This window comes from Lynx canadensis, chromosome F2 (genome assembly GCF_007474595.2).
Source record: "Lynx canadensis isolate LIC74 chromosome F2, mLynCan4.pri.v2, whole genome shotgun sequence".
NCBI lineage: Eukaryota > Metazoa > Chordata > Mammalia > Carnivora > Felidae > Lynx > Lynx canadensis.
The window spans coordinates 49,052,251-49,068,499 of NC_044320.2; the positions used below are offsets into that span (position 1 = coordinate 49,052,251).

At 36.5% G+C, this 16,249-nt stretch overlaps 1 protein-coding gene across 4 annotated transcripts in view; it reads right to left on the reverse strand.

Moving 5' to 3' along the window:
- Nucleotides 1-16,249, reverse strand: part of CPNE3 (copine 3) — a 49,284-nt gene that overhangs the window by 21,182 nt on the left and 11,853 nt on the right. For 3 of the 4 annotated variants that reach the window (XM_030303950.2, XM_030303952.1, XM_030303951.1), the window contains exons 2-7: nt 13,422-13,561; nt 12,964-13,143; nt 11,170-11,244; nt 9,801-9,872; nt 4,261-4,344; nt 1,617-1,706 (exon numbers count right to left, since the gene is read on the reverse strand). In XM_030303950.2, the coding sequence (XP_030159810.1) occupies nt 1,617-1,706; nt 4,261-4,344; nt 9,801-9,872; nt 11,170-11,244; nt 12,964-13,143; nt 13,422-13,553 (633 nt within the window). In that variant the 5' untranslated portion in view covers nt 13,554-13,561. The remainder of the gene's footprint in view (nt 1-1,616; nt 1,707-4,260; nt 4,345-9,800; nt 9,873-11,169; nt 11,245-12,963; nt 13,144-13,421; nt 13,562-16,249) is intronic. The other variant, XM_030303953.1, reaches the window with a different exon arrangement.

The window sequence follows — 16,249 nt, forward strand, 5'->3', positions numbered from 1 at the left end:
ACCTGAGCCGAAGTTGGACACTCAATCGACTAAGCCACCCAGGTGGGTGCCCCTCAACTTACTATTTTTAATGTGAAATGCAAAAGTTTAATATGACAATAGAAAGTAATTTTTAAAACTACTGTTCTATTTATTTGTTACCTAAATTTTCACTGCTGTTTGAAATACAACATAAATCATACTTATATTGATTTTCAATGTTTATTTATTTATTTTGAAGGTGGAGGGGCACAGAGAGAGGAAAAGAGAATCCCAAGCAGGCTCTACCCTATCAGCACAGAGTCCAATGTGGGGAACTCACGATCCATGAGATCATGACCTGAGGTGAAATAAAGAGTCGGTGCTTAACCAATTGAGCCACCCAAGCGCCTCTATATTGATTTCTGAAGTTCTCTGTCAACTGAGGACAAATTTTTACAGAGCTAAGGAATGAAACCGTTTTCAATGTAACAGTATTCTATGTATAATGGTTTATAAAACTTCTACTTTCATTAATTTAATCCTTCCTTTTTTTTGTAACATAGACATTATTTTCTCTATTATATAAATGAAGAAGTCAGACGACCTCCCCAAGATCCCTTATCTGGTTGAAAGCCTAAGTCAAGACTTGAACTATAGCCTGACACAAAATCCAGTGTTCCATGCCATCACCTTTCCTGTTTTTACCATATTCATTACCAAAGGAAAAAGAAAACAAAACACCCACTTCAGTTTGCTGACTCTAAACACAAGAGACTTCTATCTGGAATCTTATGTAAAGAGACTCTAGGGGTGTCTCATTTGCTCAGTAGGTTAAGTGTCCAACTTTGGCTCAGGTCATGATCACACGGTTTGTGAGTTTGAGCCCCACGTCAGGCTCTGTGCTGACAGCTCAGAGCCTGGAGCCTGCTTTGGATTCTGTGTCTCCCTCTCTCTCTGCCCCTCCTCTACCCCCTCACAGTCAGTCTCTGTCTCTCAAAAATAAATAAAACATTAAAAAAAACAAGAGACTCTAGTAAAATATGTCTTAAAAATAACAAATATTTTCTGTTAAATAGCTATAAATTAAACCAATAAAAAAAATTCTTAGTCACCGGCTGCTACTCCCTGTACCCACCCTGCTCTCCTAACACTTTATACTAAAGCTATCTGAAAGTTTTCAATGAATAATATCTTGCTCTGAAAATAAGCGATGGAAAATGCCACCACTATTCTCTTTTGCTGCTCCTCTCTGCTGTAGGGGGAAGCTTTGGGTTTTTAAAGTAACATCTGCTTTTATCCACAAGGGCCATACCAAAGTCAAAGATTGCAGTTAAAGGTTTCTATTTGCAGAGCAAATGAACCTTATTAAAAGGAGGAAAGATTTAAATTGGACATTCTATTTTTTAAAATGAAGAGTAAAATAAAAATCACAATGTTTGATTAAGCATTAGGTCAACATATCAGTCAAACATATCTACTCCTTTGAACTATTTACTTACCAGAGACATTTCTATTTTAGTATTCCTAAATAAAAATACAATTCAACCCTTACAGGTATCTATTACATCATTAACTTTTATTAAATACTATCTAATCTATTATTTTTATGAAAGACGTATGTGTGTATAAATAACATCCACATAAATTCAAATTACCTTGATAGTTTTGTCCATATCTCCATAGCACAGTGAGTTAAGAGAGATTTTAAAAGGCCTCCAAACAGGATTCAAGTTATTTTTAATAACCTGTAAAGATTCCAAGACTAGTTAGAAAAATATTCAGTTCATTAACATTTTCCCTTCCTTTTCCTAGATTCTTGCTATACTCTCACAATCATCCTTCACCTCTTCACCCAGTCAACTTTTTCAATGAGAAACTAGGTAGGACAATATTATACAATTGTTATAAGAAAAATGTGACAGATACAGTCTGAGAAATGAAAAAAAACTACTTGGAAAATTTATTTTACCCATCACAAGGTACATTTAGAAACTACTGATTGTTGATTCTGTTGGAAACCAGGGTTTTCATTGCAGGACATAGAAGATTCCAGTTTGGAATAAAAAAAGGATGAGAAAGAATCTGGGTTGGACTTGAATTGAAAAAATAGTCTAAATTGATGATTTGAAATTGTTATAAATATACATACACATAATAAACAGATATACACAAATACACATTTCCTAGATCTGTCCATTGAAAAGACCTAAATGCAATGACATCTGGGTAACAATGAGTACATCTAGCACTACTCTCTTAAGGGTTGATGGGGGGTGGGAGGGAGGGGAGGGTGGGTGATGGGTATTGAGGAGGGCACCTTTTGGGATGAGCACTGGGTGTTGTATGGAAACCAATTTGACAATAAATTTCATATATTGAAAAAAAATAATTTATTTATTTTTAATTTACATCCAAGTTAGTATATGGTGCAACAATGATTTCAGGAGTAGATTCCTTAATAGCACTACTGTCTTAAAGGAACTGGGTTCCTCAAGAGAAATGGCTCATTCTGGACCTGGGATAGGGTGAGCACAAGGCGACCTGAGAATATACTTTAATATAAAGTAAGAGAATGAAGGGTGCCTGGCTGGCTCAGTCTGAAGAGCATATGACTCCTGATCTGGGGGTAATGAGTTTGAGCCCCACATTGGTGTAGACACTACTAAAAAATAAATAAATAAACAAACAAACAAACTTAAAAAAACATAAATATGGGGCACCTGCGTGGCTCAGTTGGTTAAGCATCCAACTTTGGCTTAGGTCATGATCTCGTGGTTCTTGAGTTCAAGCCCCGCTCAGGCTGTGCTGACAAGACAGAGTCGCCTGCTTCAGATTCTATGTCTCCCTCACTCTCTGCCCCTCCCCTGTTCATTCTCTCTCTCTTTCTCTCTCTCTCTCAAAAATAAACATTAAAAAATTTTTAAAAATTAAAAACAGTAAAAATAAATAAATAAATAAATAAATAAATAAATAAATAAAGTAATGCTTAAAGACTAATGGGGTCATGTTAAAAGAACCCAGGAGCCTTTTGACATCACTCTCCCTGGTCAAACTTGGATTAATTTGAACTGCAAAAATAATGACCATAATGATTTGTGACACAAATACGGTGCTATAAAAGTCATGAGTCTATGATGACACTAAAAATAAAAAAAGGATGTGGGAGAGGAGAGATGAAAGAAGAGTATCTGCTATTATATGTAAAGGGATAAAAAATTTAGAAAAAAATCACTATTTTATAACCCCTAATATAAAAATTGATTCAGGATGGATCATCACTGGACAGGTGATATGCTAAAGAACAATTTATTCGTTCAGTCTCAAAGTATCACACCACAGATCACTTATTAATTACAAAGTTTAAAAAATGGGACTTTATCATAGTAAGATCTGGTGGTCACCAGCTTAACCAAGTAGAACAAGGTTGGCAACATCAATACTGGACAACCTGATACTATGGGTCCCTTGATGATGCAAAGCAAGATGCACACATAATGTTCTTGATGGAAATGTTTGATTTGGATACAATCGTAAGGAAACAGAAGACTCAGAATGTTGGACATACTAGCCTTGATTATTCAGGAGATTCAATGGCATGAAGAAAGATATAAGGCAGATAGGGAGAAGAATCGTATATACTGGGAACATAAGAACCCAATGCAAAATGTGAACCTTGAATTGATCCTGGACAAAACTATATACACACACACACACACACACACACACACACACACACGTGTGTGTGTGTGTGTAATGTGTGAGACAACTGGGGAAATCTGAAGTTAAAGGATATACTGGGTGATATTATAAATCCATATTAATTCTCTCAAGTGTAGTTGTGTAGGAGAATGTCCTTGTTCTTGAGAAATACCTGTTGTAGTATTAAGGTGAAGGGAATTGATATCTGAAGCGTACATTAGGACAGTTTTGCAAATGGGAACTATATGTGTGCATGGGTGCATGCATGTGTGTGTGTGTGTGTGTGTGAGAGAGAGAGAGAGAAAGAACACACATACAGATATGAACAGTTGGTAAGTCTAGGTGAAGGATACACAGGTATACATTTTAGTGCTTTTTACAGGGTCTTAAATATTTCAAAATAAAAATTTTGCTAATAATTCAGCATAGTAGCACTTCCTCATGAAAAGAAGAAAATAATGAGTATGTTGATCTTGCATCTCTGGCTACATATGTCTGAACTCAGATTGATATTTTTATAAATATAAAATTTTTTAAAATTTAGATTACTAGAATTCCAACAGAAACCTCAACTCTACTTTTTCAAATTCAGATATTCACCTCTGTTCGATGAACCATTAGCCAGTTTCCATCAGATGTCTGCTTGTGGAATTCCAGGTATGGATCTGACTTTCCAAATAGATCCTACATTAAAAAAAAGAAATCAATTCTTCTCCTTTGAAACCATGTAAAACCATACTTTATACATGTTACGTGTTAGCAATATCAAAAGTCTAACCCCATAGTACAGATATATACAGCACAGTACAGTAGTAAATACAAATCCCATCACCTTCCTCATGAACTTATAAACTTGCTGATGTCTACAAGGGGAACTATTAAGGCATTTGTGATAAATGCTCATAATCCTATGTATCACAACTTCACTTCTCAAAAAACATGAGAACATTGCTATAAAATATAATGAACAATAGGACCCATAATCAATAAAATATGTTTTGGGCTTGTTTTCATTATTAACAGTATTCATTTGCATAGCACTGAATAGTTTGATATAAATGCCATCCCAAACATTAGTCATACTATATGAAGGACAGAGCAGTTATCAGCAATAAAATGGATTCAGAGAGGTTAAATAACTTTGCCAAGATCACACATCTAATTTAATTGATGGATCTGAGTCTTGACTTTATATCTTATCCTTCTATGTCCAACACTCTTTTCCCAATTCCACACATTTCTTTACATACATAAGGGAGTAGAGGTAAATATGTAGAGTGCATAATAGAATTATTTCAAGGGTACAAAATACATCTTCTTTTTCCTCTGTAATTCACCACAGCACCTGTATAATGCTGAAGCACACTGAGTGTTCAAAAATACCCTTATCACTATCCTCAACATAAACACACACACACACACACACACACACACACACACACACACAGATAAAATTCTGGAAGAATGACCAAATCACTCACAGAGGTCAAACTTAAGCAGAGATTATAAATGATTTTGTTTTCTCATTTTTGTTTGTTTTCATTTTGAAATTTCCATACTCCTTAGAATATATTACTTATTATTTGTCAAAATGAAAAGACACCTGTTACATCAGGATCTCTTTACTTTTTTAAACTTTTTTAATGTTTATTTATTTTTGAGAGAGAGAGAGAGAGACACAGCATGAGTGGGGGAGGGGAAGAGAGAGAGGGAGACAGAGAATCTGAAGCAGGCTCCAGGCTCTGAGCAGTCAGCACAGAGCCCAATGCTGGGCTTGAACTCACAAACAGTGAGATCATGACCTGAGCCAAAGCTGGACACCTAACCGACTGAGCCACCCAGGAGCCCCAAAAAGACACCTGTTAACTCCACAGTAATGTATGCAGTTAATGTCCTTGAACTGAAGATTTTCTGAGTCCTAAATTAACCTCAGTATTAAATTAAGAACTAAGATAATGTTACTTCCCTCCTCAGCAGTTCAATGTCAAGCAAGTAACATATTTGGTACAGTCAAAAATATAAACACAAGGGTGCCTGGCTGGCTTAGTCTAAAGAGCATGTGACTCTTGACCTTGGGGTCATGAGTTTGAGCCCCATGTTGAGTGAGAATACTTAAATAAACAAACTTTTAATATATATATGGGTATATAAACACAAAGGCTATGCAGAACTTTTAAAATTTAACCTTATCGCTAAGAAGAGTCTTAAGAATCAGGGGCGACTGCGTGGCTCAGTTGTTTAAGCATCCAGCTCTTGGTTTTGGCTCAGGTCATGATCTCAAGGTTCGTGGGATGGAGCCCTGCATCGGGGTCTGTGCTGACAGCATGGAACCTGCTTGGGATGCTCTCTCTCTCCCCCTCCCCTGCTTGCCCATATGCGCATACTCTCCCTCTCTCAAAATAAATAAATAAACTCTAAAAAAGAATCAGTGTAATAAGTCTCTCTGTGAACCATTTTATAATAGCACTTTAGAAAAGTTAACTTTCTAAAAACACATTAATGTACCCTGTCTGGCCTATCTTAGAAATATACCTATGAGAAGGGCAGAATATCATCATTATCATTCTGAAGGTTAGACAACAAACGTTGTTTAAAAGTTCATGAAGTTGTCAGTAGTAGAATTAAAATAAGAATTATAAGTTCCTGACTCAGACCTCCATAACATGTTAAGTGATGAAAGCAAGGTGGAGGAAGTGTGTATATGTACATTATATATATATATATATATACATATATATATATATACACACACACACATATATATACACACACATATATGTATGAAGGTATATATGTATGTATGTTACAGTTATCCAAGGCCTGGGGGTAGAGAATATAAATACAAATACATACATACATACACACATACATATCTATCTATATGGACATATCAATATACACACACATATACATATATGTATACACAGAGACACATAAATTACATAAACATACACACACACAAAAATCTTAGATTTTTTATAAAATTAAACAATTAAACCATAGAACAAATTTAAAAAAATTACTACCTACCAAGACGAAAAAACAAAAAAGAGTGGATGGGGAAAGATGCTAAATTTCTTGAATATATCTAATAATATAGATTTGGCTTTGCAACCATATAAATCTTTTACATAATTATAAAAGAAAGTTAAATTTTTTTTTTTTAACGTTTATTTATTTTTGAGACAGAGAGAGACAGGGCATGAACGGGGAGGGTCAGAGAGAGGGAGACACAGAATCTGAAACAGGCTCCAGGCTCTGAGCTGTCAGCACAGAGCCTGACGCGGGGCTCGAACTCACGGACCGCGAGATCATGACCTGAGCTGAAGTCGGCCGCTTAACTGACTGAGCCACCCAGGCGCCCCGAGTTAAATTTTTAAAAATTGAAAACAATCCCTAAATTTCAAAAGCAAAATTCAATTATGTGTCATTGTGATAGAATAATAACGAAAAGATTTCTTTAAACCAAAAGAATTTGAATATACAACCCACGTAGAATATATAACCCTAAAAACAAAAACAACTTCAAAGAGGGGTGCCTGGCTGGCTCAGTTAGTAGAGCATGCAGTTCTTGATCTCAGGGTCATGAGTTCAAGCTTCACATTGGGTGTAGAGATTATATATATCAATCGATTAATCAATCAATAAAATTTTAAAAAAGAATTTCAAGGGGCGCCTGGGTGGCTCGGTTGGTTAAGCGTCCAACTTTGGCTCAGGTCGTGATCTCATGGTTCGTGGGTTCAAGCCCCGCATCAGGTTCTGTGCTAACATCTCAGAGCCTGGAGCCTGCTCCTCCCCCACTCATGTTCTGTGTGTGTGTGTGTGTGTCTCTCTCTCTCTCTCAAAAATAAATAAACATTAAAAAAAAATTTTGGGGGGGCGCCTGGGTGGCGCAGTCGGTTAAGCGTCCGACTTCAGCCAGGTCACAATCTCGCGGTCCGGGAGTTCGAGCCCCGCGTCGGGCTCTGGGCTGTCGGCTCAGAGCCTGGAGCCTGTTTCCGATTCTGTGTCTCCCTCTCTCTCTGCCCCTCCCCCGTTCATGCTCTGTCTCTCTCTGTCCCAAAAATAAATAAACGTTGAAAAAAAAAATTAAAAAAAAAAATTTTAAAGAATTTCAAAGAAAGCTCAAACTGTTTCCAGTAAAAATATTGTTAAAGATAATGTGGATAATTTTATTCTGAAACTATTAGATATTATAAAAGGCACAACAGATAGACAGTTATGTTAACATCCTTACGAAATGAGATTTTCAGCGTAAGAGACAGGAGGTGTAAATATAGAATTAAAGAAGTAAAGCCTTGTAATTCTGTATCTGAACTGGAAATACCTGTATAAATTTGTGATTTAGTTTTTCTTTTAAAAACAAAAACAAAACAGTCTTTCCTCTGTCTACTAAAAAGCCTTAGAAACAATAAGTGGCAATAATCAACAATAAGCACCCCTAGCACCAGACTGGTCTCTAAACAACAATTTCCACTAAAACATAATAAGGCTTCTTTTAATCTGCCAGTCTGGGGAAGAAATTAGATAAAATAATCCTGGAACATCTTGTCATGCCACAGAACAATGAAGCTATCCAAAGATTCCTGGAGATATGCCAGTTGACTTCAGGAACAAATTTAAAGAGATTCCCAAAGGCCAAAGTTAAGATAATTTAAGCATCAATAAAAGTTCACTGATAAAGAGCTCATATAATACTAAAAATAAAAAACAACAAACAAATCCTCATTGTCACATTTAGAGGATAATAGGGAACCAACTTATTCTGAGAAATTGTATATATTGGGGGGAAAAAATCAAACATTTTAATTTGCTTCCTGTACAATAATATCTCAGAATAAATAAATACCCAACGTGGGTAAGAATACTTCTCTTTATGGAACTATCCTCATTAATAAATAAAGAAGCAATGATAGAGTGAGAATCTCACTATTTAAAGGACTCTGAATAAAATAATATATCTAGGTAGTACAGTTATCATCAATGTTCACTAACATCCCAAAAAGACAGAACTCAACAATGTGAGCCTCCTGATGTAATGCCACCACCTATGAAACTGCCGTAACAAAATACCATCAAAATATCATCAGATCATTCCTCTAGATTCAATCACCAGCTTATATAAATCAGGAAATAAAGGTGGAGAGATAAACATGTTAAATGATACCACAAGTATTTAATCAGCTATATGCAGAATATTAAAACATCCTTAGGACAAAGGAGTCAGTTTCTTTATTGAATAAATTGCATGATGGATGGATGGATGGATGGATGGGATGAGGGAGAAAATGAGGGGGAATAATGGAAAGAGGGAGGAAGGAAATAAAAGAAAGGGGGAATTTATGGATTAAAAAAAGACTTAAAACATACCAACCAATTATAATGTTAAAAGAGTCTTTGGAGATACAACAGGATATTTACAGATGAAATGATATGATGTCTGGGAGGAGAGAAGGTAGATAGGGGTGGAGATAAAACAAAATTGGCCCTGAGTTAGAAGTGCTGAAGATGGGTTATGGGGACATGCAGATGTTTTTTAAATGCTATTCTTTGTATGTTTAATTTTCTCCAAAATAAAAATAGTTCCTGGCTACTAGTCTAAGATGTTTACAAAGTGAATTGTAAGGTAAATGCAAATGATAAAAATTTGATTGGATTATGTAATTAGGTATAAAAATCACTCAAAGAATTATACTAATTCATGCCATAGACTAAGTTGTTGTGTTATTATGTACTGGTACTCCTCCTTCATTTAAAAAAAAAAAAAAAAAAAAAAAAAAAACATTGACTTTTGGAGGCAAAGAGGAAAATCCATAATTAACAGAACATAAAATTTTTCCTTCTTTCCCTAAAGTAATCCAACAACACTCTCTCAAATATCTTTTACAATAACATTAATGCTTTTATTAACTCTTCTTTTAAGATAGACAAATCCTTTGATAACATCTAGAGGAAAGAGGTTAAAGAAAATAGATTCTGCTTAAAAATAGACTGAAAAGCAGAATTTGGAAGTAACTAAATACTAAGTGATGTTCAGATGATGGACTTCATAATGCTAATTGCATTATTATTTTTTTCAAAAAGGAATCAATGTGAGGCAAAACATGGCATCCTTGTGGAAATGTGCATCAACTACTCACCTTATTGTCCAGTTTTCTTGCCTCCATTTCAAATAAGACCACTCTGTTATCCTTTATTTCTTCAGCTGAAATCTATAAGTGGATTTCATAAGGTAAGTGAAAGACAATATGTTTTAGGGGTTCTGATAAACTTAGGAAGTACTGATTGATTGTTATTGTGAGTAAATCATACCTAGAGAACACTTTAAATTGAACTTTAAACTGAACTATCAGATCAATAATTTTCATCCAATGTAACTGAAAAACTGTTCTACTTAAAAACAAATTCCAGGCTATCATGACCCCAAGGGCAATAAAGCTAACTACTGTAATGCTCTCTGTCCCACAGAAGTCAACACCCCAAAGACACTTAACATTCTTCTGTCTCAGGAAATTTAAACCAGAGCAACAGTTGTGTGGTGAAATGTACTTGACAAGGACAATAACCCTCAAACATGGCCTCTCAGGGAGCCAGCCTTCTATTCTTGGATAAAGTTCAAAACTACTGCTCCAGGCAGTGATAACCTGGACAGAAATTCTGGAAGATAATTATCTTATTCTATTATTTAGAGGTACTTATTTAAAATTTTTTTTCAACGTTTATTTATTTTTGGGACAGAGAGAGACAGAGCATGAACGGGGGAGGGGCAGAGAGAGAGGGAGACACAGAATCGGAAATAGGCTCCAGGCTCTGAGCCATCAGCCCAGAGCCCGACGCGGGGCTCGAACTCACGGACCGCGAGATCGTGACCTGGCTGAAGTCGGACGCTTAACCGACTGCGCCACCCAGGCTCCCCTAGAGGTACTTATTTAAAGTGTAGCATTATATAATTTGAAATCTAAAACAGTATAAACCATATACTCATTTGCCTAGGACCAATAATCAGCAATGGAAAAATCTGAGTGGACGGATCGGTTGCAGAGTGCAAGCACAAAAAAGATGGTTAAGAGTTGAGAGGCTCAATGGGCATGGCATGATATAGAACCGTTTGGAATAAAATCCATTATGCAAAGTTTCTGTCCTATTAAGGGAACTATGTTTGCTTGTAGAGGGTCAAACTGGTCCATTCAGATGATTAAGTTGTTTCTCTCTAGCTTGGGAATTTACACTTCCATGGGGGAGAGGCAAGCATCACCAAGGTGCACCTGATTCCATGGGCAACTTAAAAGACTCAAAGAAGGAATTCCCACACTGCATTTTTCTCCTTCTTTTTTGACCCAATACATTTCCCATTTTGTGATCATTATAAGGCAAGTGCCAATGAAGGGCAATATTCAAGATCAAATGATAAAAGCACGGCTACAGAGTATATTTGTCTGGTATGTATAGTTTCAGCATGTCCTATCATGCTAAATGTTTTCAGGCAAAAGACACATATCTTATTGTTACCGTAATGGTCCCTTTCCCCGCAGGTTTGCCATTTTTAAGCACCAGTGGTCGAGTTAGCCTCTTACTGGACACAATCTGTTAAAATTGGAAAGTGATACAAAGAGCTATTTCACTTCAACATGTAAATTTTTAAGCTGAATGGTTTGAAAAAAGAGTTGAGTATAAAGTAGACTTAAGTCATTACATATGGAAACATTAAGTCAATTCCTTAAAGACTGAGAGATTATAAAACACATCTATTTATTTAAAACCCACTGGAAAAGATTTCCATGGAGCCAATCCTGACAGATACAATCTTCCCAACCACTAGTTTCTTTATCAACTACTTCAAAGTTTAACTGCTTCCCTGTAATGGAAAAAGAGGGCCAGATTCTCTTCACATACACTAATCACTGACCTGAAAACCCTGTAGGTAAGAGGTGGGCCTCAGAACACTCAAAAATGGGATTCAATTTTTCAACTGACACATAACTTTGATATAACCCCCACAAAATATCATTTTGATAAGCAAACCATAAAAGACTCTTAAATACAGGAACAACCTTAGGGTTGAAGGGGTGACAGGCATTAAGGAGGGCTCTTTTTGGGATGAGCACTGGGTGTGATATGTAAGAGATGAATCACTGGGTTCTACTCCTGAAGCCAAGACTACACTGTATGTTAACTAACTTGAATATAAATTTAAAAAAAAAAAAAGGAAATTAAAACTGGAAAAAATATATCATTTTGATTAAAACAATATAGTACTCTCAAACAGAGAGGTACTCTCAAACAGAACATCTCTGAAATTCATCATAGTTTTAGCTACAATGTGATTTTTTTTCCAAAAAATAAATACTACTTTAATTTCCTCTTTGATACTATTCATTAAAGTTTTAGAAAACCAACCAGCTTTTGTCCTTGAGAATAGGAAATACCAAGATCCACAAACAATTCAACACTGAAAAATAAATAAATCTAAGCAATAAATGTCACCCACTGAAAAACAATGGCTGCTCCCTCCTGAGATCTTTCCAGCTGTTTTGCAATGGTCATGATCTCTCCTTAGAAGTCAGACTCTGAGCTAGGATCTAAATGGTGAGCCTACAGACATACCTGTACCCTGATAAAATCTGTCATATACTGGAAAGATGGATAATTAAGCAACTATAATACAATGTGGTGGATGTTAAGACAGGAGCAGTAGAGAGTACCAGCTGAGATTAGGGTTGTGCTCCAAACTACTCAAGGTGTTCAGAGGATGCTTACTAGGGGAGGAAGGCTTACACTGATGTACCTAATGTTTAGGAAGAGCAAGCCAGGTAGAGGGATGGTGTTGGGCCATCGGGGATCTAGTGGGACTAGTCACATTAGTTAGAACATCAGAGAAGTTGATGTTACTTTGAAAGCGTTTATGACTTAAACATAAAAAACTGTACTGAAATATGTAAATAAGAAACCTGTAAATAGTACACAAAGCAGCTAGAGCAATGGTATTACTTACTGAAATGCTGAAATGACAAATGAAACATGTCTAAAAAAAAAAAAAGGAAAAGAAACACCCCAACGAAAAAGAATTAATGGGCTCTGCCAAAAACACACAGTTCCTGCCCTTATGAAAAATAAGATAAATTATATAATGTTCAAACCAAACATATATATATATATATATATATATATATATATGAACCAGGGCTTTAAAGTGATTACATGTTTTTCAACTCTAAAAATTAAACTAATGAGCACTTATCAAAAATGCCCAATTCTCTGGTTAAAATTTAGACGCAAGATAGTACAACAGCTAATTATACTCACTTGTCCAAGGGTACATTCAAATTCTCCTAAGAAGTCATCATCACTCAGCACGACGGTTTTGTTGTCAATGTCATAAATCCCAAATTTCAATTTCTGAACGACTTCAAAGTAGTAATCAATAATAAATGTCTTGGAAAATGTGGGATTCAAGCAATTCTTAATCCTTTCTGTGCGATCAACCTATACTCCCCCCCAAGACAAAAAGTTTCTTCAGATCAAAATGCACTCACATTTTAGCATCTTGCTGTCCTACAGGTAACTGGATATAGGCATACTGGATAGGTAAAGGAAGTTTCTATACATAGATGTAAAATTCCGCAATCAAGGACAAACTTGCCTAAAAAAACTGCATTAAGAGATTAATTTTAAATTGTTATTATTTTAACAATTCAAATAAGCACTTCACATTATCAAAAGAGCAATTCAGATTGCTTTTCATCTACAGAATTTAACATTACCTCATACCACTGTTGACCACTCGTATTCAAAAATAACACACATAAGGGGTCCGACTTTGACCCTACATCCATATCCAAAAGATTGTCACAGGAAATGCTCAGTTGCACCTTTGTAACGCATTGGGCAGCCATCTCTCGAGCTGTGAGAAAACCAAGGAAATGAGAAAGCCAATGAAATGGTGCCTTTAAGAAGTACATGCACGCTCAATGAAATAGTGGAATTCTTAGGACAAATTGTCAGAATAGGATCACAGAATAAACTTGCTAGAATATGACTGTTAATATATGCTCCTTGCCAATTCAGATGGCTATTAGCTCATCCCAGTGATGTTGCTTTAGTCAGATTCTCTTGCTGGGATGAAACTAATTTACTGTATGACAATAAGATGCAGCTTTTAAGATGGCCAATAAAACATACTCATCTTTTCACTTTATTAAAAGTTTTACCATTCAGAAAAAGTCCAAGCAAGTATAATCTTGATCCTTCAGTTAAACATGGTATTCAGCTGAAACACAAGATAGATTAAACTACAACCTTTATCTTTATTTATTTAACAAGATACTGAGTGAGGTATTTTATTTTCAAAGAATTTCAGGAGCACCCGGCCGGCGCAGTTGGTAGAACGTGCAACTCTTGATCTCAGGGGTGTGGGTTCAAGCCCCATGCTGGGTGTAGAGATTGCTTAAAAATAAAATCTTTTTGGGGGGCGCCTGGGTGGCTCAGTCAGTTCAGCATCTGACGTCAGCTCAGGTCATGATCTTGCAGTCCGTGAGTTCGAGCCCCATGTCAGGCGCTATGCTGACAGCTCGGAGCCTGGAGCCCACTTCAGATTCTGTGTCTCTCTCTCTCTCTCTGTCCTACCCTGCTCGTGCTCTGTCTCTGTCTCAAGGATAAATAAAATAAAATCTTTTTTTAAAAAAATAATTCTATCTAAAAGTCAAACCTGGAGAATAAAAGACCCCAAGTACCCCCTCCACTCCCTATCCCATCCCCATACATTTTACAGCAGTGGTTCTCAATCTTGGCTGCTTATTGGAATAACCTGGGAAGTTTCAAAGCGACTGATGCTAGAGTCCCACCGAAAGAGATAAGGGTGCAACCTGGGCATCAGCTTCTTGGATGACTCTAACATGTAGGCAAGGTTGGCAAACCCACTCTTCCACAGACAGCATCCAGCAAACAGGCATGGCCTAAGTTTCCTCAAGACTTGCTGAGGAATACCACAGTTAACCTAGCTTTCACACTCCCCTTCCCACTCCAACCTCCAATCAATATATGAAGATGACTGGGGACAGAGTGGAATACTTGGGAACTGGCCTTGAGAGGTGATGATATGTTGAGGGTAAGCTGCCTTCTTCCCTGAACCCAGGGAAAGAAAGAAACTGTAGGTTTCACCAAGAAAAAGAAACAGGCATTGCATTCCTTGGTTGAAAGTTCACTTAGCCAGCTGTCTAAGAGTACAGTGCAGGTTGATGGTGGTAGGACAGGTTCTGGAGGTAGGATAGTAAGATGTAGTATTTAATGCCCTTGACCTCCACTTTGAGATGAGCTGACATTCTGGGACAACAGGGACAAATCCACTCATCTGTTATACTTAAACAGGATATCTGTGCTGTACAAAATGCTTAATCAGGTCTAAAATGATAAGGATTACTATGAGAAGAGCCCTTTGGCAATGTCAAAAACAACTTATGTCTCATGGAAACTCATTAATTGCTCTAATGGACGCTCTCAAAATTGTAGGGATCCTCAATGTGTGCCAAAAATCAATATCAGCATTTAATATTCCTAAATTAAAGAAGAATGAGAATGAGGTAGGTTTCATACTCTTGGTAGCTAGGAATTCCTTTTAAAAGCGATGCTGTATGTGTGTACCTTCACTTGGAAGAGAATTATTCCTTAATAAGAAACAAAATTCACATATTCCCAATTCACCTACTAAGTATCCTATTTTGTAAAATAAAACTACTATAAAGTCATATTTCTTTTTTTTTTTTTTGCCAGGTTACCTGTGTCTAAATTATTAAGTGCCAAAATACACAGTGCTGACAATATGTGCCAAAGATATCAAGATAAAGGAGAAATCACTGAAGCAGACAGAGAATTAACAGTATCAAGAGTGTGGATGAGACTTCATTCTCCAGGCTTTGAAGGACTCCATTAGGTGAAGAGGGAGACAGCATAGAAGTAGAAAAGAACCAAGACATTAGAAGACACAGTGAGGATGCCTCACTGTGTGTCACAGAAGTGAGCATCTACATTGGGGGAAACCAGGCTGGACAGGTAGGAGGGGTGAGTTTAGGGTCACCTGAGAGCCAGCTGAAGGATTTGGGGGGGTGGGCAAGAAGGTGCTACTGATAGTTCTCAAACTAGGGATGGCAGGATGAAATGGCTTCTTTTAAAATGTCACTTGTGTCAAATCTCTTCTAATTCTACAGTATCTTAGAATTTAGAACATGATACCCATAAGGTCTTTATATCTAGCAATCCATGGATACAGAATTCACGAAAATTAGCATGTCTCCACACCATCTAATTCAGAAGATTAGCTATTTCCTTTTGGAAATACGCACAATGTTAAAGAGCATTTGCAATGATAGCATGAATACAATCATCATTCCTTTACAGTTTGATTTGTGAAAAAAGAAAAAGTGCTAAAAATATAGTAAGAGGCAAGAAGAAACTGGTAGGAAAAAAGAGATACCACCAAACACAAAAGCACAGAGACAATGGTCCAGTTACTTTGAACTTATCCAAATCCATGAAGTCTCTGGCATATTGACACTGGGGCCTCATCCTCAGTCTCTTCCTTGGATTCTCCATCCTT